The sequence below is a fragment of the Leuresthes tenuis genome, unplaced genomic scaffold (assembly GCF_036924035.1).
Source record: "Leuresthes tenuis unplaced genomic scaffold, fLeuTen1.0.hap1 SCAF_8, whole genome shotgun sequence".
In the NCBI taxonomy this organism is placed as follows: Eukaryota; Metazoa; Chordata; class Actinopteri; order Atheriniformes; family Atherinopsidae; genus Leuresthes; species Leuresthes tenuis.
Window position 1 is genome coordinate 34,696,171 of NW_027325362.1, and position 22,647 is coordinate 34,718,817.

At 44.0% G+C, this 22,647-nt stretch overlaps 1 protein-coding gene across 3 annotated transcripts in view; it reads right to left on the reverse strand.

The window, feature by feature from the left end:
* Positions 1-22,647, reverse strand: part of ltbp1 (latent transforming growth factor beta binding protein 1) — a 174,550-nt gene that overhangs the window by 34,522 nt on the left and 117,381 nt on the right. For 2 of the 3 annotated variants that reach the window (XM_072391566.1, XM_072391564.1), the window contains 5 exons: positions 13,120-13,293; positions 11,697-11,719; positions 11,150-11,252; positions 3,345-3,431; positions 2,184-2,309 (listed from right to left, as the gene is read on the reverse strand). In XM_072391566.1, the coding sequence (XP_072247667.1) occupies positions 2,184-2,309; positions 3,345-3,431; positions 11,150-11,252; positions 11,697-11,719; positions 13,120-13,293 (513 nt within the window). The remainder of the gene's footprint in view (positions 1-2,183; positions 2,310-3,344; positions 3,432-11,149; positions 11,253-11,696; positions 11,720-13,119; positions 13,294-22,647) is intronic. The other variant, XM_072391565.1, reaches the window with a different exon arrangement.

The following is a 22,647-nucleotide window of genomic DNA, read 5'->3' on the forward strand; positions in this document are numbered from 1 at the left end:
ACAGTCTGTAGATTAGTACCCAGCTTCTCCTGTCTTACATCCTTGGGTTGATATTAAATGCTACAGCGATACTATCCAACATCTGTAGGATTTTATTTGTGCGGTTTATGGTATTTTTAGAAAGCCTTACACTAGGATCACACTGAAGGATGAACTGTAGCTGTATGCTTATGCTGGCTAATTACTGTATGGCAGTAAGGAATTTGTTTTTATCTCCAGCTGTAATGCATTACACTGGCAAAAGTTACACTTTGACTGAGCAAATTTAGTTATTTTTATAACATATCCTTGAATGTGTGAGCTAAAAAAATGTGTTTGCCTGATGATTGAATAGAGGTTGAATGAATAATGTTATACCACAGAGCAATGGTTCTGTTTTTGGTTTCCAAATTCTAAAAACTACAACTTCCAAGCTTTTTTGTGTAATTCTTGTTAATATATACTTTGGTCATATCTAAATCATATAGTCAAAGCTTTAAAAAAATTCTAATGAGATCCCTCAACCTCCACAGCTGAGGAGAAAAGATTTAATTACAGCTATGAGGAAATAATCATCAGGCCAGTTTGCTCTCACAGCTCTAATTCAGTATCAATTTGGTGGGTGGGGAGACCTATGTTGAAATGGCAGGAAACCACATAATAGCAGAGTGGCACATAGTTATGTCCCAGTCAGGGCGATGAAGCAGGGGGAGGGTAGTGCAGACACTGGAAACAATGTGGTTGCTGCTTTCTTTCAGAATTCCACCTGTTTATAACTCCATCTGTATGCACTTGATCATAAAAATAACTTTTGTTTCACACTGTGAGGACCAGTACAGGAAGCTTTAGTTGTATATCCATTAGTGTCTTGATGACACTAGTTTCCATGAATGTCCAAAGAAAGAGCCAGAGCCCAGAGAGTATTGAGGAATAAAACAGAAAGAAAAAAAATCATTTATATAATGATAAATGTATGGAATGGAAAACAAATGGATACTTCGGTTTTCATTTCTAAATCTATTAATTTAACTTTGTATTATTCATTCTAATTATTTACTTTAGATTTAAAAATGTAATTATTGATATAATAATTTATCATTAATTTATTTGTAAACTTATTCTGGTATCCGTGAATTTATTTGTCTGTTTTTTTTCTTTGCATTTTCCCTCTTTTTCTCTAAACCTATTTACCTAACCTATTTAATATGATTTAACAACGCATTTCTGCATTAGATTACTTAACATTTATTTTATCTAAAGATAAATGGATTTCACCCCTTATTAATTTGATTTGTCCTCTCAAACCCCAGCTAGTCGAAGCAGATGGGTCTGGTTCTGCCAGAGGTTTCTTCTTGTTAAAAGGGAGTTTTTTCTCTCCACAGTCGCCTCATGCATGCTCAGGACAGGAAATTGGACCGAATTGAAGTTCCAGTGCAAGTGTTTCCTTAGCTAGGAAATTGTTTTTTTTTTTTTTTTAAATCGGCTCTGTGTATGAATTGTATGAATTTTTTATTTAATTAACTGAATTTGATTGGATTATGACTAGAATTACAATGAATTGAACTCTAATTGGTTTGAATTAGACAGTATAATTGAATTACCTCAAGATGATATTTGTTGTGATTTGACGCTATATAAATAAATTGAATTAAATTACACTTAATTTAAATTACAATTAATTTCCAAATTTTCTTTTTAAGAATTTTTTTTCTTCTGCATTTGTTGATAAACAGACAGACAGATAGAGAGAGAGACACTTTATTAAACCCGGGGGAAATTCAAAAACTTCTGTTTCATTATTCAAACTAGTGGAGCTTTCTTTGAGTGTGTCGGGGGGGGGGGGGGGGGGGGGGGGGGGCTCTTTCACAACATAGCCACAAATACCATAAGTGCAGAAAGAAACGGTGCTCGCAGGGAGCTTAACCTGCAGTCAGAGCAACAGGCTAAAAGTAGTAAGCTGTCTGGCTGTGCTTTTTGTTCTAATTGTATAAAGAACAACTAAACTTTAAGCAGATCAGTTAGTCACTAAGAGAACTCAAAAGAATCACAGTCTGTTGAATAAATATTATTTGTATTGTAGCTGCCTAACAGTAAGTACTATTTCGCCACGTCCAGTTTTTCATGCCATTTTCTGAAATAAGACCCTGATGATCAACCAGTAGGTGAGAAGCTGAGCCCATGACTCTGTCCATTATATTCCTTACCTACACAGGTGGCTTGGCTGTCATCCAGCTGGTATCCCTCATTACAGTGACAGGTGTAGCTCTCAGCGGTGTTATAACAAATTCCCTGCCCACAAATGTATGGGTTGATCTGACACTCATCCACCTCTGGGCCACGGGAGAGACAGCAAAGCATCAGTGCAGCAACAAGCGCTAACAATGTTAGTCCACAACATATCATGAGTTCACCGCAAAATGGAAGAGCACCAAAAGTTCACAAAATGTACTACAAAGGAGTCTCAAGTAGCTGACGGCAGGTAAGATGACCGATGAATGGAATTCATGGAATTCATGAAAATGTCCTGAAAGAAGCTTTACGTTGCTCACCTGATACTTGCCAGTCACATAATTAAATATGCAGGTTAACAGACCTGGTCTGACCAGCTCCTCAGTACACCTAATTAGGAATTTGCTTTAATTGAATGGAATTAACATTTTTCCTACAATACAGTTATAGAAGCTAAATAAATCAATTTAATCCAGTTAGTCTTTGGTGGACTTTGAGACATGAATTTGCGCAGCTTGGAAAAGCAGGCTGGGCTTTGAGGGAATGCCAACAGATAACTTTATCCACAAACTAAAGTAATAATCTGTGTGTTGATGTCTTTTTGTTGTTGTTTTTACTTCTTTTGCTTGTTTATTTGTTTAACATCTCAGTGTACACTTTTAAGATGTCTTTCAAATGAGATCTGGTGGTTGGCCAGGCATTCTGTGAGTTTAAAAGTAGCTAGTTTACATAAACTGTGTGTCTGTTGCACATCACTTGATAAAAGTAACACCGCATTTAATAGTTCTTCAGTAAAAATGGTTGCCAGTAATAACACATATTAAACTTGCTTAATGGCCTGATAACAGCTTTTTTAACATGCTTGGATACTTTCCACTTACTGTAAACTGTATGATTATAACCCACTGTGAAATACACATATAATTCAATACATTTTTTGCCCTTCTAAACTTCGACTTGCTGGAATTTAGCTACTGCTGGTGGAGCAGCTGGTGGCTGTGATAATTCTTAACAAGTATAGTGTGACAAAATTTTAAAGTGTAGGTTTGAAACTAGGAAACTACATTTTTTGCTGAGAGGATAAAAGTCCATTTAAAAAAGAAATCAAAAACAAACTTTTAATATTTTAGTCCTACCAGCTGACTGAGTGGGAGCGATGTCTTGGCCTGCGTTAGAGGGGAGGATCTCCACTGGTGCAGGAGGAGAGGTCTTCTCAACAACCTCTATCAAATTAAACACACAAAACACACAGTTACAGACATTCTTTTCATATACATATTTTAACATACATATCAAGAAATAATCTATTATTATTCAAACATATCTTTTTCAACAAACAATTCTTGTTGATTTTAAGACACCTTCATCTTTCTGATAAGGCCCCTCCAGTAGTCAATGAACCACACACTTTGTTTTGCAAATTCTCAGCGGCATCAAACCATTAACCATACTGTACTTGTAGCTTTGTGTCTAAAAATCTTCCTTGATGACACTAATGAGGTAGAAAACTAATCACAAAGTATATAGAGCATTCTTTCATCCATCCATCCATTCATCTTACATACCCCCTAAATCCAATTCAGGGTTATGGGGAGACTGGAGTCTATCCTAGCTGTCATTGGGCGAGGGACGGAGTACACCCTGGACAGGTCGCAAATACATCTCAGGTATATTGAACATCTTGCCAAATAGTGTCGCATTCTATACCAAAATACCACAGAAACTACAAACTACGGTTGGGAATCAAAACCTGTACAGTCTTCAGCAGTTCCAGGAATATGCAGCACTCTAATTGGACTAGGCTTAATCAAAGCCACAATTATTCCAAGAAGATCCAAGTATGACAGTAATATTTGGAAGGGCAACACTGGCTTACATCATTTAGAGTAATTGAGTTATCACTGGAGACAAAATTATATAATTTAAGGGGCACTCCAAGGCTACAGCAGAAAAATTATTTAAATTGGGTAAGTTTCGAGATACATCAGGAGCACAACAACACATCTTTACCTAAATATTAGCTCTGATGGCTGCCAGAATTAGTCCATGGTTGTCACGTGGAGAGAGGCTGCTGTGCCGCACTAATTTGTGCCGCACTTGATTTCCCTAAGGGAACCTCCCATAGGGATCTAACAGTACAGAAAACAGTGTTTTCTTAAAACACAGGTTAAACCTTTAAAAATGAGATAACCATCATTTCAATCCCACAGCACACATGTACAATTTAGCTTTGAATGACTGCCACCTTATCATGGTGGAGTTTGAGTACCCCCATGCTCCTGAGAGCTGTTTTGGCAGGGGCACTGGCCTCTAGTAGGGTCTCCCCTTGCAATTTGGGTTGAGGGGAGGGGTCACACTAAGAGCGATTCAAAGACATCGATGGAGTGGCATCAGTTGAGGAAAGACACCTCGCCCGGAAAAAAGAAACTGGGGCACCCTGTCTGGAGCCATGCCTGGGGATTGTTTGGACTCAGCCCAAAAGGCCCATGGGACACCACCTTCCCATGGGCCTACCACCTGCAGTGAAAAACATTGAGGTCAGGTGCATTGTGAGCAGGCAAAGGTGGGGGCCTGGCCAATGCCTATCCCTGGTTTCAAAAACTGGTTCTTGGGATGTGGAAATTATCTTGCTGGTGTGGAGCTGGTGTGTGGAGAGATGGAGTGAGGTGGATACTTACGAGTCCCAGGCTAAGCACTTTAGTGTTGGTATTTTTCCCCAGCTGGCAAGAGGGTTACGTACGTAATAGCAGTTCAGAGTACCTGGCTTTCTTGGAGTCTTTGGGTTGTGTCCTGAAGGGGGTGCCAACTAAGGATTACATCGTTTTCCTGGGGGACTTCAATGCCCATGTTGGCTATGACATAGTGACCTGGAGGGACATGACTGGGAGGAACAGCTTCCCTGATCTGAACCCAAGCGTTGTTTTCATACTAGACTTCTGTACAAGTCATGGATTAGCCATAACAAACACCATGTTTGAGCATAAGGTGGTCCTCAAGTGTACTCAGTACCAGGCCACCTTAGGCCAAAGATCGACGATCAGTTTCATAGCAGTATCATCAGAGCTGCGACAGTATGTTCTGGATAACTGGTTAAATAGAGAGGCACAGCTGATATCCACCTGATGGTGATTTGGATCCAGTGGCGGGGAAGACTGCCGGAGAGACCCGGTAAGCCGAAACAGCTTCAGTGCGTACAACACTGGACAATGTTACCCCTCTGAAAAAGAAGGTTTTCAGTCAGAGGAGGTTGGCTCCTTGATATAATTCACTGCTGCATGCTTTAAAGCAAATTACAAGAAAGCTGGAGGGAAAATTGTGTTCCTCTAATTTAGAAGAGTCTCTCTTTGCCTGGAAAAATAATTTGATAACATGTAAGAAAGCCCTTCACAAAGGAAGAACAAGCTTATTATTCACCATTGATCAATAAAAACAAGAACAACCCCCGGTTGCTTTTCAGAAATGTAGCCAGTGGGGCTAAGAGTCCAAGCTCTGTTGAACCATGTATTCCTGTAACTCTCAGTAACGATGACTTCATGACTATCTTTACTAATAAAATTGTCAGAGAGAAAATGTATGGAATCCTTGCCACTATTGTCACTGATGTATCATCAAGTACAGCAGCTTTAGAAGTATCTTTAGAACCTGATTTGTATTTAGACTACTTATGTCCAGTCCATCTCTTTGAGCTAACAACAAACCTATCTTAATCTAAACCATCAACTTGTTTTTTTATAATACCAACCAGACTGTTCAGGAAGGTTTTTTTTCCTTAATCAACACTTATATATTGAATTTGATCAATATATCTTTGATGACACGCTATCTATCACTGACTTTTAATGTTGCTGTAATTAAATCTTTACTTAAAAAATGCTCTTGATCCAGCAGTATTAGCTAATTATAGACCTACATCCAATCTCCCTTTTATTTAAAGTTTTTTTTTTTTTAATTGCTGCAGCTCAACTTTGTGATAATTTAAACAGAAATAATCCATTTTAAAAGTTTCATTCAGGATTCAGATTGCATCATAGCAATGAAACAGCACTGGTAAAAGTTACCAATGATACCTCTTGGCTTCTGATAGTGGACTTGTGTCCGCTGTGTTACTGTGTTTGTCCTGTTGGGTCTCAGTGCTGTGTTTGATACAATTGATCACAACATGCTAGTGTGGGAGTGGGGAACTGCTGACCTGAATAAGGGACAATGTCAAGCGGTTGAAAAAGCACTTTAAGGATCTCGTCAATCCAACCACCATGAACTTCACTGAGAAGGCCGTGGGGAAAGACTCATCAATCATCGTGACAGAGCTTAACAAGGTAATTAAAAAGCTTCAGAGTGACAGGGCACCAGGGGTGGATGACATTTGGCCCAAGTAGTGGGCCCAAGTAGTGGGCCCAAGTAGTGGGCCCAAGTGTGTGGGCCCAAGTGTGGAGTGGCATATCGGGGTGGTAGTCCCCATTTGTAATAAAGGGGATTGGAGGGTGTGTTCCAAATATAGGGGGATCACCTCAGATTGAACCTCAGATCCAGGAGAAGCAGTGTGGTTTTCGTCCAAGTCGTGGAACAGTAGACCAGACCTGTACTTACAGAGATACTGAGGGGGTCATGAGAGTTTGACCACCCAGTCTACATGTGTTTTGTCGACTTGGAGAATGCCTCTGACCTTGGGCATAAGTTTGCATAGGGAACATAGGGCCGAGTCACAACCAAAGTTTGGGAAAGACAGAGTTGTCCTTACCAATATTTTTGATAATATTCTGATATAACGTTTTTTTTTTTTTACATAATGCATTAAAAAAAAAAAAAAAATTTCACAAACTCATTCATAGTATTAAGCATTTGTAGAAAACAATTTTTCCAACGTGCCGTCTCGTCGCAATGTTCAGTGTAACCTGCATGGCAACATGGTTAGATATGCTGCCATTTGATTGGCTGAAGGTCAGCCCGTCCTGTCACCGCTCCCGACGAAGAGACGCGCTGTGTGGCAGAGTTGCTGTAAAATGCTGGATTGACTGTAAATAGATTGCAGACAGGCTTGACGCCACAAAATCATGTAAGTCAGTAAATTCTGTAAATCACTATAGTAAATCCACTGGATAGTGTAGCGGTAAGATTGCCACCTTTCATGAGAGTGACCTGGGTTTAAATCCCCTGCATGAAAGGTACTACCTCCAGTAGGGGTCCTCAGGTAAGACCCTGTTACCCTACCAGTTTAAGTTGCTTTGGATAACGGCGCCTGCCAAATGCATAAACATTAATATTATGTTTGGTCTCAACTTTTTTGCCCGTGTTTCTGCTTTGTAAATGACACAGAAAAAAGGAAAAGAGACATCAAAAGTTATTTCACCACCCAGAGATTAAGTAGTAGCTAACTATCCACTATGCTAGCCTTCTAGTCTAACGTAAACACTCATTCTACTATGGAAATGTGTTATTAAGGTGTTATGGTGTGAATGTAATGTAGGCTAGGAGGCTTGTTTTATTTTATATTAGCATTTTTTTTTAATCAGGAGATGTTTTTTCTCTCTCTATTTTTTAATTATAAACAAAGTTGGTTCCATAAAGCCAAAAACTAGGCTATTGCTGTAATATTCAAAAGTTTTGCTGGGAAGTGTCCCTACCAAAGCTAAGGCCAAACTTACGTCCTTGCTTCTGACCATGTCCCCCAGGGATTCTGTGGGGGGCACTGCTGTGATACTGGTTGCCTGTTGTTTTGAGTGTTTTTTCCTACTAAGTTATAGGTTGGGTTAGGTTGGGCAGGTTGTGTATCCTCTTTCCTGGGAGGAGTCTGGGATCCAGTTCTGCAGCTGTCACACCTGTTGCTCATCAGCCTCATCACTGAAGCAGCTCTTAAGGACCAGCTTGTGCACCCAGTCTCTGCAGATTGTCTACTTCTAAAACATTGTAATCAGTCCACTTCACAACTCTCTTCAGAGTTGTGAGTTATCTTTGTTCCAACCCTCACTTGTAGTCATAAGATATAAGTTGTGACTGAAAGAAGGAGATGGTGGATACAAGTGGCTGAAATTAGTTTTCTTAGAACCTCTAATCCTCCACATTGAAAGCAGTAAACTGAGGTGGTTTGGGCATCTAAAAAAATATGCCTCTTTGGAGACACGTCCACTTGGGAGGAAACATCGAGGGAAGCCCCAGAATTCATTGGAGTTATTACATATTCCCTCTGGCCAGAGAACGTCTTTGGATCTCCAAGGAAAAGCTGCAGAGTGAGGAGAGGAGAGGGAGAATTGAGTTTCCCTCCTGTTACCTCCACAACCCGACCTTGGATAAGTGGATAGGATGGATGAATAGATGGATCAGATAAATTTTTCCAGCGGGATAACATGCAGCAACCACAATGGCAGCTTGTCACAAATAAAAGCAATCATCAACACAACACAGCTCGTCAAAATTTCAGTCCTGATCTTGTCTGTTTACACAAGTTTTTCAAAGGAGTGCCTTTGGGATGAAAAAGCTGATTGTTGAATTGCTGATTGTGCAATATTATTCAAAATTTGAACGACACATGTAACTTGGCAATAGTGCACTAAAAAATATTCGGAGATTGAGAACCATGTTGTACTAAATTGTGTAGTTGAATTAAAAAACACTTTTTTCAGATTTGAAATCAGGCCTCCAACACTAAGTAAATATTTAAGGTAAGCAAAAGCCAACTCTGCCTTTGACAACATAATATTATAAACAGGCCTACTAAAATGGAGTAGCCTTAAATGAGCCAACCATGCCATTTAGCTGTGTATCTGACAACTGAGGAGTTATAGTAACTGTTGTGCTTGTCTAATAGAAATACATCTTCCCATGGTGCATCATTTTTAAAAGGTCAGATTTTTATTTAGAGGAAAGAAATGCAAAACTGAAATGCAGCACCGGATGTTAAGGAGCTACACTATTTCAGAGAATTAGCTTGATGGTTTTACAGGCAAAATTAATGATCTCCTATTGTAGTTGTTACTGAACTGTATGTGCATGTATTTATAGGTGTTACACAGAGTCAATTAATTTTGTGCAGCCAGATCGTTAGTGTGCAGCCCATCTACTCTGAGAGTCAAATTTCTGATCAGTATATGCTTAATGGACTGGTTTTGTGCAGAGGTACAAAGAGTTTTACAAATTTACCAGACAGGTCACATTAACAAATATACCACTGTGACAGTTTATCATACCCACATCGACTTCCTCACTCCCCTGCAAGTGAACTCATGCAGCGTTGACATCTCAGCTGCATCATTGGCAGGACAAAAGAGAGTAACCAAAACATTTAATATCTGCAGTGTGTTTGTGATTTCACATTTACTTAGATTGGGTTAGTATAATGAACTCAGTTTCATTAAGACGTTTTAATTGAACGCCTCTGAGCTCCATCAGTTACTGTCCTTCATGGCTAATGCCTTGCTGACTCACAAAAGGACCCAAGAGCGTACGCTGAGACTGGAAGCTTTGGGTAAAAAGAAAAGGTTTATTTAAAGACAGGAGATGTGGAGAACAAGAGAGTGGATTCAGGAGAACAGGAAACTTTTAGGGAGGAGGGAGATAGTGAGAGATGGTCTGAGAGATCCAGGTATCCATTTATCCAGGCAATGGTGTGGGTTTTATCCAAGTTAGGTTCCAGAGTGGAGGGGAGGATGCTGGCTTGGTGCAGTTGTACTGAGTCAGCTGTGGGGCGAGGAGGTAGGTTAGTGAGAAGGTAGGTGTCTCCAAATCCACAGGAGAATGCAAGACCCTTGGCTTGGAAATCCAAAGCGAGGTGAGCAATGAAGGAATCAGCACACTGAAGTAGTGAAGAAGTGAGACAATCTGGTGAAGACTGGTTGCTCCTGCAGATCCTTAAGAAGGTGTCTTCACTAGCACAGATGAGAAACAGGTGAGAGTGCAGAAGCTGAACCAGTCTCTGCTCTGGGCTTCCTGGAAAACCTGCTCAACCCCACCTTCGACCCAGAAACCAAGCAAACACTACAGCCAAGCATAATTGTGACAGTCCTCAGTGGACGTGCCCCCAGCATCTTACAGCAGAAAGCACAACTACTTGTAAATAATTGTTTTATTCATGTTTGGCTGAGTTTGCATTGTTTGCACTGGTCAGCATTGCCAGAAACTCTCATTTCTCAGAAAATCTCAGCTTGGGCCTTTCTGTGTGGAATTTGCATGTACTTCCCATGACAGCCTGGGTTCTCCCTGGGCACTTTAGATTCTTCCCATGGTCCTGGTACCTCTAAATTGACCCTAAGATTGAGTGTGAGCATGCTAGCATGTTTGTCTCTGTTATGGACAGGCAACCTGTCGAGGGTGTACCCTGCCTCTCGTCTGTTGGCAACTAATGACTGAATAATGGGAAGCTTCATTGCAAAAGATCCAAAACGGTTTGAAAAGTGTGACAGGGGCTTCAAATGATAAATCCCTACAATATCTTTACTTCGTAAAGACATGAAAGGAATAATGACTGCAATAATGCAAGTGCAAAAGGATTGTCTTATAGTGGTCTTTAGAGAACACAACATTCTTCCAACACTGTAGTTCTCAGCTTGTTCCCCCTATATGTTGTTGTCCTTTCATATCAACATCAACAAGCTGCTTTTGTTTTCCCCATTAGCTAATGCTAAGACACGATCTTCATACTCCGACAAGATAACCAGCACAAAACACATGCTGCCTCCATCACAACACTTTCCAAATGATATCAAGTCGGTCATGAAAAGCAGCAAGCACTGCAGTGGGGAACAACATGTCATTATCAGGTCTCTTGATTTTTTTTCTCAATAAGAGCTTGTGATTAGGCTAATCTGACACAATGATTTCTTAAACAAGAATAATATACAAGAAAAAAATATTCATGTAGCATGAACTCAGCATAAGCTTGACAGCTGAGTACAAGTTATGGAAATCTGCTCACACTACAACAAAATGTAAAGGGTATTGAAGTTGACACCTTGGAAGGCTGCCTCCATCTTGATAGTGGGCACACCCAAGGGTAGCTGTGGTGGGATAGGATCAATTACTGGCATTTTGCTAACCACAGGAGTTACCAGCCCCTTCAACGACAAGATACAGACAATAATACCAAAGATACAAGATCATCAAGGCACTGTATGTTTCAGTCACAAATTATTTAAGATTTGCTGGCAGCTCTGTCATGCAAAGTGTTGTGCTGGGAAGCAGTGAAGCTTTCAGCTTGCTTGGCAACTGACTGCAGTTTGATAACAGAGAATGCACAGTTCAGCAAGAAAGCCAGAGAGCAAAAACTTTATCAAAGACTTCTGTGTGGATCTGAGTGAGGTCAATGATTTCAGTTTTTCCATCAGCAGTAATTAGATGAGCATGTATTGCACACAACACAAATAAGACACTGACTTGCTGCTCGGTGCTGATCAGCCAAAGTTATGCGACGCGATGGTGACTCCATGCAACTCCTCATCTGCAGAGATAAGTGTGCCTGTGCATGCATTCTGCTGCTTTTTGTTTCTCACCTTACCTACCTGATTCGGTGAAGCTGTTGCTACTGATCAAAAGAATAAAGGAAAACAATATTTTTAAGGAAGGTTTGTAATATCAAACTACACATTAAAGTAGAAAGATGGTTTCAGTTATTCATTTTGGTGATATTCTAAAGAAATATTGCTGTGTTTATTGAATATCGTTAGTATAAGGCTTGGTAGAATTAGTATTTTTTTTCCTCTTCTGAAACAGAAAAGGAAAAAAAGGGAAATTACTGTTCATAAAGCTCACTACCATACCTGTGGCAATAAGACACAATCGCACTGGTTCACACTGGTTTAATATACACATATATATATATTAGGGTAGGGCAAATATTAAATTCTTTAATCGTGTTAATCGCATGATTTCCTGTGATTAATCACGACTAATTGCATTGTTATACGCAAAATGCACTCATGAATTCAAAAGTGGCATATAACGCACTTTGATTGGAACTGTACAGTCATATGATCGAAGTACTCCGATGATAAGACAATTCAATGTTGCAGTGCTTTCAAATAATTTTGGCTCAGTCAACTGCACCGTCTGGAAGAACTTTGAAATGAAAATGGCCATGTAAAAGTTCCGTAACCTTCTCCGTGTCTGTTTTGCCCACTTCACCCGCCATTCTTTTCTTTCCTGTGAGCGCTGCAGCAGGAAGCAACATACTAGGCTCCCCCATGATGGACTTTTTCCATATAAAAGCTAGTGAGCAACAGATGTTTACAATAAAAATAATAAATAATAAAAACTGCGTGAATGGCAGTTAAAACTGCGACAAATAATTGTTGGCGATAAGGAATTCATTAGTTAACGCAAGAATAATGTGTTAATATGCCCTGCCCTAATATATACACACACATATATATATATATATCACCATCTTTCAAGTCTGATAAGGTTTTTTGTTTGTTTTTAACAAGGGCAGTAAAAAAACGTTCAACCACAGGTGAATAATTACTCGTGACATATTACATTGTGTCATTATTTGTTCAAGACAAACTAAGCATAAATCAGAGGCACGTCAGGCATATTCTGCCAAACCGTGCGATCTTCACTTGAATTAGAAAATAAAAACATGGAGCCACATGTTGGTCTGGTGGTTAGCACTGTCGCCTTAGAGAAAAATCATTCCCAGTTCACATCTTGGCTGGTGCCCTGGGTATGTGTGGGTTATCTCCGGGTACTGTAGCTTCCACTCACAGTCCAAGAACATGCACGTTAGATTAATTATTGATTCTGAAATGACTGTGGAATGAGCATGCATGTTTGTTTGTCTCATTTGTCTCTGTGTTGGCCCTGTGAAGGTCTGTTGACCTGCTCAGGGTACATTTAGCACATATATTTTCACCTGTGCTACACTCACGAAATCAAACAAAAACAAATGAGTATGCACAGGTAACAGTAAAATGTAAAACTGACCTGGTATAATCTCCTCTGGTTTCCCAAAAGCCTCCACAGGTCTCTCTGGTGTTGGCAGGGGTTGTGGGGGTAACAAATCAATAGTCTCCTGGTAAACCGTCCCTGGCTTCTTCACAGGAGGATTTGGTAAAACAGTATAGCCCATTCCACCAGGACAAATTTCTTTGAACTTTGCTATAGAAACAAAACACAAGCAGATAACATTAAAGTGAACTTTTCACATTTATATTTGGATCATGCTCTTTGTTTATCTATTATAAAGATTTTGGTGTGAGTAATGTTACAGCTTCAGGTAGAAACAACACGAGTCAAAGAGTTTTAAAAAAACACTCTTGCAAAAAGGAAAAATCTTGAATAAAAGTTTAGAGTTTACAAATCTAATATAAAACACTGTTTTTTTTAAAGGTTATAGCACCACGAGTGTGTTCAACATTTTATACAGGCCTATGTTATAACAAATCTTCATTCAACTCCAGGTTTTGTTTAGGCACTAAAACAAACATGATTTGCGCTAAATTCATCCTTTTTGTGACTTTTTCAGATGAATTATAAATAGACATGATGACATGGAAGAAAGTGTGTCACAGTTTATGGGTCACTTAGTCACACTCATGTCACCTGTTTCATTGTCATCAGCTGCACTCACTCACTAATCACCCTCCTCAGTATTTAGTTTCTTGGTTCACCCATGTTCATGGCGGAATCCTCACTTTCACTAACCCTTCATGCCACAGTCACCACAGTTAAGTCTTGTTAAGTCTGGTTCTTGCCTCATAGTCTTTTCTCGTTTGTAATTCATAGTCTTGTTATTTATAAGTCATAGTCTTGTCTTGTTTTCTTTGGTTATTCAACGTTCAAGTATTTTTGATAATCAGCTGCGCCTTTTGTTCTTGCTCCCCTTTTTTGTTAATAAATCTTGTTATTTTGAAAGAACTGCATCTGGGTCCTACCTCCCCCACCGTTCCCTAACAGAAGGATTCTGCCAAAAATGGACCCAGCAGTTCTTGACGATCTCCAGAGCCGACTCACGGCCCTGTATAAATGCTTCGCCAAGGGAGGCAGCATGTTCGACCGGTGGTGGCTATCTGGTCAGGTCCTGGAGGTGTTCCGGGACATTTGCAATCCAGGCCGCCTGGGAGTGCGTAAGAGCCGTCCACCATAAGGCTCTGGTGGAGGTATTCGGCGCCGACTCGGCCGAAGTGTCTCATGCTCTCCGCGGGACTCTTACCTCTCCTTTTGCCTCCCCAGCTTTGTCTCCTGTCTTGTTGACCCCACAGCCCGCTGACTCCGCCAAGGCACAGCCCGCTGACTCTGCCAAGACTCCGTTGGCCTTCTTCCAGCCGGGTTCCACGTCTCTGCCGGTCTCAGCCCAGGCCGTCCTGCGGCAGCCATCCGCTGCCGCCTAGGCCATCCTGCCGCAGCTCCCCGCTGCTCTCGAGGTTCGGCCCCAGCCGTCTACTGTGGTTCCTGCCACGATCCCGACTGGTTCCTGCGATCATGACCATAGTTCCTGCGACCACAACCAAGCCTGTTGCCACGACCACGCTGGACCCACCCATGATCCAACCTGCTCCGGTGTTCAGAGCCCCTCCCACCTTGAATTAGTCATCCTCGCCTTCGTCTATGGAAGCCCAGGTGGGGTCACCGTCATGTGTTTATGTTGTTTATGTTTCTGTATTTAGCAGACGCTTTTATCCAAAGCGACTTACAAATGAAGATATAACAAGCTATATAAAAAGCTAACAATAAACTACATAGAAGGAACCCAGGAGTCCGACTCTGTCAGAGGTGACAGAGTAGAGATAGGGTGCAGGCATAGAAAGAAGTGCAGAGATAGAGGGGGTAGGTAAGTGCTAGGATAGGAGGTGCTCTCTGAAGAGCTGGGTTTTCAAGAGTTTCTTGAAGATAGACAGGGACGCCCCTGTTCTCGTAGCGCTCGGTAGGTCATTCCACCATCGTGGGACGACACATGAAAAGAGTCATCCTTTCATCCTCGCCGTCGCTCACGGAAGCCCAGGTGGGTGCAGCCTTGTCCTCGCTGTCGCTCACGGAAGCCCAGATTGGCGCATCTTTGTCAGTTTATGTTTTGATAATCTTGTTTCAGGTTTTTTGTCATGTTTTTTCCCCCTGTCATTTAGTCTCACTCATGTCACCTGTTTCATTGTCATCAGCTGCACTCACTCACTAATCACCCTCCTCAGTATTTAGTTTCCTGGTTCACCCATGTTCATGGCAGAATCCTCACTTTCACTTACCCTTTATGCCACAGTTAAGTCTTGTCAAGTCTGGTTCTTGCCTCATAGTCTTTTCTCGTTTGTAATTCAGTCTTGTTATTTATAAGTCATAGTCTTGTCTTGTTTGGTTATTCACAGTTCAAGTATTTTTGATAACAGGCGTGCCTTTTGTTCTTGCTCCTTGTTTTTTGGTTGAAAATAAACCCCTTTGATTTTGAAAGAACTGCATCTGGGTCCTACCTTCACCACCATTCCGTGACAAAGTGTCTGAATTCAGCGACTGAAACGAATTTACTTCTTATCTGTTACTGATATAATGCATCAGGAAATCTATGTATCGTCACAAGGTAGCTTTAAAAGAGATATGAGCATTTAGTGTGCACAGAACCACTTTTACACACTGCACAAGAAAGGGACGCGGCTACTTCCAAGTGCTAACAGTAACTGCTTGAATAGTGGGGGGAAAAAAGGAAGACAAACAGGGAACTGTTTAGAGCAGGGGTCAGCAACCTGTAATACTCAAAGAGCCATTTGGACCCGGTTTCCACAGAAAAGAAAACACTGGGAGCCGCAAATACTTTTTGACATCTAAAATGAAGATAGATATTTTTTTTTTTTTTTACCTTTACGCTTTGTATAAACAACTACAGTGTGTTACTTACAAAATCCATGAAGTGCTACAGAGAAAATTAAATTCTATTTATATAATGAACACATTTAGAACATTTTGAAGAAAAATGATAAAAAGAAAACACGCCAAGTTTAAGGTTTCTTTCTCACCACAAATTAGGCATACTGGTAAGCTACTCTCGTCAGAGGTAAATGCAAATGAATCTGCCCAGGCATCATTAAATGTTCTGTTTTCCTCAGATTTATCTTTTCTTACATTTCTCCATACTTGGCTTTCCTGGGGTTGAAAGTCTCGATAAATGCAGTGTTCTCTTTCAACATTTGTTTCGGTATCTCACTATGGGATATGCTTGTCTCCAGAAGCAATTTTCCACTACACCAGTCCTGACTGTCAGACAGACGTGATGCTCGCTCCCTGGAGGAGGGACATCCTCCTCCTTATAAGACCTGGGCGTCACGTCATCTATTCAGTCTTAAACCTCTTCTTGCTCCTGGAAGCAACTCTCGGACACAGGCTTGGCTAACACTAGCTCAACTGGTCACAGAGTGAACCAATTAGCCGACTGCTAATGTGTTAGCTCCCCTGCAACTGCAAAGCTACGAGAGCCGGCTGGACTGTGCCCAAACACTAGCTGTTTTTTGAGATCAAGTCTGTCCCCAAACAGTAGCGACTTACCTTAGCTAGTCTGTTCCCAAACACTAGCCACCTTCAGCTGGTCAGTCCCCAAAAAGTAGCCACTGGTTTTCACCATGAAGGGGTCCACACCTACAACCAAGTGGTGTGTGTGCAAAAACATACCCGGGACGGATACCCACTCCTCCTGCTCGGCGGGAGACACCATCCCCGGGGGCACAAGCTGGGGAGACCAACTGACACCCCGCTGTCAGTTCATGATGTCCCTGGAGCATGCAAGCTGGCGATAGAGGAGGACATCATGGACGTGGTGGAGGACTTGGACTCGGGGGACGAGTCCATCAGCCTTGGGTCTGACTCAGACAACTCGGACATGGATGACTCCTTTGGTCCCTTGTCAGCTGCATAGCTGGCCCCCAGGGAGTAGGCAAGTGGCGGCTTCCCAAAACCACCAGCCGGTACCGACCTACACGACGTCTGCAGGAGGGCAGCTGCAAAGCTGTGCGTTGAGTGGCCAGAAACCCCCGCCAAGACCTCCACGTCTTGATACGAGTGAAGGCAGCTCCTCAGGGCTAAACCCTCCACCAGACAGCTCCTGCCGGTGTTCCCTGAGTGCCTGGAGGAGGCGACCCGCACATGGACTAAAGCAGAGACTCTGCGCTGGATTGGGCGGGCATGGAGGAGAAAGGTTTCTCCCACCTTCACCAGGTCGAGCCCCTCCTAGCTTCACACTTCCACCCCGTCCACCATGATGGCGGCGGGCCCCGCTTTGCCATCCAAGGTGGAATGCTTCCAGTCCTCACTGACTGAAAAGGGCTACAAGTCCGTGGCCATGTCTGTGAGGGCCCTAAACGCGTCATCCCTACTGCTTGTCTACCAGGCCGAACTGCAGGACAAAATGATGACCTCACCCTCTCCGGTCGTGTGGGATGACATTTGCGTGGTGACTGACCTCTGCTTATGCCTGCACAGGTGTAGTGTCCAGGCATCAGGGAGAGCCATGGCCCTGATGGTCATGCAGGAGTGAGCTTGGTGGCTCAATCTCTCCAGCCTATCCCAAAAGGAGACAACCCTTCACCTCGAAGGGCCTCTTTGGACCTGCTGTGGCCACCATGCAGAGAAGGTGTGAGGAAAAGAAAAAGGAGGGTAAAGTGCTTCAACTGTGCCTGAACAGGAAGATGGCACCTCCTCCCCCCGCAGATCCCCGACAGACGTTAACCCAAGTTGTAACCCTGCCGGGTTACCGCATCCCGAGACGTCAGCCCCAGGCTCAGGCGGCTGCCCAGAGCAAAGCACCGGAGCTGAAAGGCGCATGGGCTAAGAAGCCGTTTGCTGCAAGTGTGATGCAGGGGAGCCAGCCTGCCCCAGGAGTCACTCACGGGGGCAAGAAAAAAAACGAAGCACCACCTTGGACGCTGTCTACAGAGGGGGATGCCAGGCCCAGCCATACGCCCGTCTTTCCCCCTCTGGAAGAGTTTCTATTTCGGCCCAGTTCGGAGAGGCCATGTTCCGAGTTCCTGAAGAGACGCACAGATGTCAGATTGGGTGTTAAAGACTGTAACCAGAGGTTCAGGTTCCCGTTCGCGTCCACCCCACCCTGATTCAAATGAGTTTTGCAATCACAGGCTCAAAGCTCACATATTGCAGGAGGAGAAATAATCCCTGCTGAACAAAGGAGCTGTCCAGATAGTGCCTCCAGAAGAGAGACAGAGCAGTTTTTATTTGAGGTACTTCCTGGTCCCGAAGAAAGGCGGGGTTCTGCGGCCCATATTAGTGTGAGTGACAGCCATGCGCTCGGTGAACCCAGCTTGTATGCGATTTTTAGTGGGGGACTCTAAGATTCTACAGCAGCCTAACAGAACTGCGTTTGTGCCAAAGGTTTTTAATCCGAGAGTGCCCCCCGATCTGAATCAGAGTGGTGTTATGTTGTTGGACTTCTGTGCCAGTCATGGACTGTCCATGACGAACACCATGTTCAGGCATAAGGGTGTCCATATGTGCACGTGGCACCAGGACACCCTTGGCCGCAGTTCGATGATCGACTTTGTGGTTGTATCATCGGACTTGCGACCGTATGTCCTGGACACTCGGGTGAAGAGAGGGGCGGAGCTGTCAACTGATCACCACCTGGTGGTGAGTTGGCTCCGCTGGTGGGGGAGGATGCCGATCAGACCTGGCAGGCCCAAACGTATTGTGAGGGTCTGCTGGGAGCGTTTGTCAGAATCCCCCGTCAGAAGGAGCTTTAACTCCCACCTCCGGCAGAGCTTCAACCATATCCCGGGGGAGGTGGGGGACATGTTCCGTGACTCCATTGCCGAGGCAGCTGATCGGAGTTGTGGCCGTAAGGTGGTCGGTGCCTGTCGTGGCGGCAACCCTCGAACCTGCTGGTGGACACCAGTGGTGAGGGAAGCCGTCAAGCTGAAGAAGGAGTCCTATCGGGCCTTTTTGGCCAGTGGGACCCTGGAAGCAGCTGATAGGTACCGACAGGCCAGACAGGCCGCGGCTTCGGCAGTTGCTGAGGCAAAAACTCGGGCCTGGGAGGAGTTCGGTGAGACCATGGAGAACGATTTCCAGACGGCCTCGAAGAGATTCTGGTCCACCATCCGGCGTCTCGGGGGGGGAAGCGGCTCACAGTCAACACTGTTTACAGTGGGGACGGGGCTTTGCTGACCTCAACTAGGGATGTTGTGAGTCGGTGGGGGGAGTACTTCGAGGAACTCCTCAATCCTACCAACACATGCTCGGAGGAGGCAGAGTCGGAGAGCTCAGAGACGGGGCCTCCCATTTCTGGGGCTGAGGTTGCCGAGGTGGTCAAAAAGCTCCTCGGTGGCAAGGCCCCGGGGGTGGATGAGGTCCATCCTGAGTTTCTCAAGGCTCTGGATGTTGTAGGGCTGTCTTGGCTGACACGCCTCTGCAGCATCGCGTGGACATCGGGGACAGTGCCTCTGGACTGGCAGATTGGGGTGGTGGTCCCCCTCTTTAAAAAGGGGGACCGGAGGGTGTGTTCCAACTATAAGGGTATCACACTCCTCAGCCTCCCTGGTAAGGTCTATTTGGGGGTACTGGAGAGGAGGATCCGTTGGACAGTCGAGCCTTGGATTCAGGAGATGCAGGGTGGCTTTCGTCCTGGCCGTGGAACAGTGGACCAGCTCTATACCCTCGGCAGGATCCTGGAGGGTGCATGGGAGTTCGCCCAACCAGTCTACATGTGTTTTGTGGACTTGGAGAAAGCGTTCGACCGTGTCCCTCGTGGAGTCCTGTGGGGGGTGCTCCGGGAATATGGAGTGCCGGACCCCTTGATAGGGGCCGTTCGGTCTCTGTATGACCGGTGTCAGAGTTTGGTCCGCATTGCCGGCAGTAAGTCGGATACGTTTCCGGTGAAGGTTGGACTTCGTCAGGGCTGCCCTTTGTCACCAATTCTGTTCCTAACTTTTATGCACAGAATTTCTAGGCGGAGCCAGGGCGTTGAGGGTGTCTGATTTGGCGACCTCAGAATCGGGTCTCTATTTTTTGCGGATGATGTGGTTCTGTTAGCGTCGTCGGGCCGTGACCTTCAGCTCTCACTGGAGTGATTCGCAGCCGAGTGTGAAGCGGCTGGGATGAGAATCAGCGCCTCCAAATCCGAGACCATGGTCCTCAGCCAGGTAAAGGTGGAATGCTCTCTCCAGGTCGGGAATGAGATCCTTCCCCATGTGGAGGAGTTCAGGTATCTTGGGGTCTTGTTCACGAGTGAGGGACGAATGGAGCGTGAGATTGACCGGCGGATCGGTGCGGCGTCTGCAGTGTTGCATACAATACAAGCGGCCGAAATGGGTTTCCTCCACAGGGTGTCTGGGCTCTCCCTTAGAGATAGGGTGAGAAGCTCAGTCATCCGGAAGGGGCTCGGAGTAGAACCACTGCTCCTCCGCATTGAGAGGAGTCAGATGAGGTGGCTTGGGCATCTAGTTAGGATGCCCCCTGGACGCCTCCCGGGTGAGGTATTCCGGGCACGTCCCACTGGGAGGAGACCCCGGGGAAGACCCAGGACACGTTGGAGAGACTATGTCTCTCGGGCTGGCCTGGGAACGCCTCGGGGTCCCCCCGGAAGAGTTGGAGGAAGTGGCCGGGGACAGGGACGTCTGGGTTTCTCTGTTAAAGCTGCTGCCCCCGCAACCCGACCCCTGGATAAGTGATAGATGATGGATGGATGGATGGATGGATTGAAGCCATGAGAGGCTGTACTTTATTACAACAAGGTTAACTGATCTCTGTAACTGAGCATGTTACAACGCCCAGGGACCATTGATGGTGATTACAGAGACAGTGAAGAAAGCAGCTGTGAGCACAGCTCCAAGCTCAGGATTTGCCCTGTTGACCATGGGAGTTTCTTTTTTTAAAATGGGTCTCAACCCACAGAAGGTTGCTTGTGTCAGGGAGATGTTTGTTAGTGAATTAACAAGAGGGTTTATAGGTGAGTTGCCTGTGATTTTTGTTTTGATTGTTGTTATTGTTGATTGTGTTGTTGTGGACATTGTATAGTAAAATGCTTTGTATCAATAAAATCACAAAGGTCTAAGCTTTCAAATATTTCATGTATTCGCACCACCTTTGTACATAGCAAAGTTGCGGAGAAAACAGCTGATAGTTCACTATAAAGCCATCAGAGTTTAAATCTTCAGTGTGTGTGTGTCCTCTAGCCCGCTTGTGCTGTTCCTTCCCAGAGGGGAGGCGTGGGGATTGCTCGCCTCATCCCTCCCGCTCCTCCCTATTACTCTCACTGGCGGGCACATCTGGGTTCCCAGGGCAACTTTGCCTTGGATGCTGGGGCGGGTGCTGGCTCGCTGGAGGAGACTGTCTGGTGTGGCCGGGTCCTCTCAGGCAGAGGTCCCTCTTCCAGGTGGAGGTGTGGTTCTTAGGCATGTGGGGCTTGAGGTCCCACCCTCGGGAACTAGGGGCCCATTGCCCAGTGACTTTCCTTCTCATATACTTGCTGCTGGTGATCTTGTTGCTGTTTGCTTGTTGTGTGTTTCTCTCCATTTATGATTCTGCAGGTGCTCCTGACAATTCTGTGCATGGTCCCAGTTTGCTTTCTTTTCTCTCCACAGATGCAGCAGTTGGTTACATGTTTTTTTTTTTTTTTGTTGGTGTCTAGCTTTTCAACCTCCCTCCTATCATCTCTCCTCACTCCCCCTCTTTCTTTAATTTCTCCTTTCAAATATTAAAAGAAAAAAGTAATAGTTTACATCACGTAAACTATGATGAGAACACTGGTCACTCAGTGTCCTCTCACATACTCTTCCAACGCACGCTGCCAGGCCAGTCTGTCGCACGCTCACTCAACTTCATCTGTACTCTCTCTCAAACTGTTCACATCATTACAATTGTGCAACATAGTCAACCAATCAGAAAATTTGGGGGTGTTAAATTCTGATTGTCTGCTTCAGGCTCCAATTAGATTACAGCATCCCAGAAGCATAACCACACAACAAGAGCATGATAGAAGCTTCTACTGTCTATGAGCAGTCTATGAGAAGGAGGAAAATCACTGAACACTGGATGAAAAATACATCTATGATCAGTATTTTATTGTAAATATCATTATTACTGACTGACATCAAAAAACTTTTTTTCATATATATACGAGTGCATGTGACTGTGACTTTCTGGTTTTGCAATCCTGCTCATGTTCTGCATGTTATAACCAGGTAAGGTTTTCAAGGGAAATTTCATAACCCTTTTGTTCGAGATAATGAAAAAAGTTGGCACAGTATATATATATATGTATATATGATGTAGATTATAAGTCATCCAGGTCATGGTAATCGGAAGAACAACTGGTACACTGGACTTCTTGGATCTTGAAGACATTTCAGCTCTCATTCGAAAGGCTTCTTCAGTTCTGAACTAGATGGTGGGGAGTATCAGCTTATAAACAGAGAGGGTCGTTACAGTCACACGTGTCACGGAACCCCCTGAGCGATGTGCATGTTGTTAGAGTCATTATCGCCTACAAATTGTCTACCTTAAACCTGCCCGAGGGGGTGAATTTTG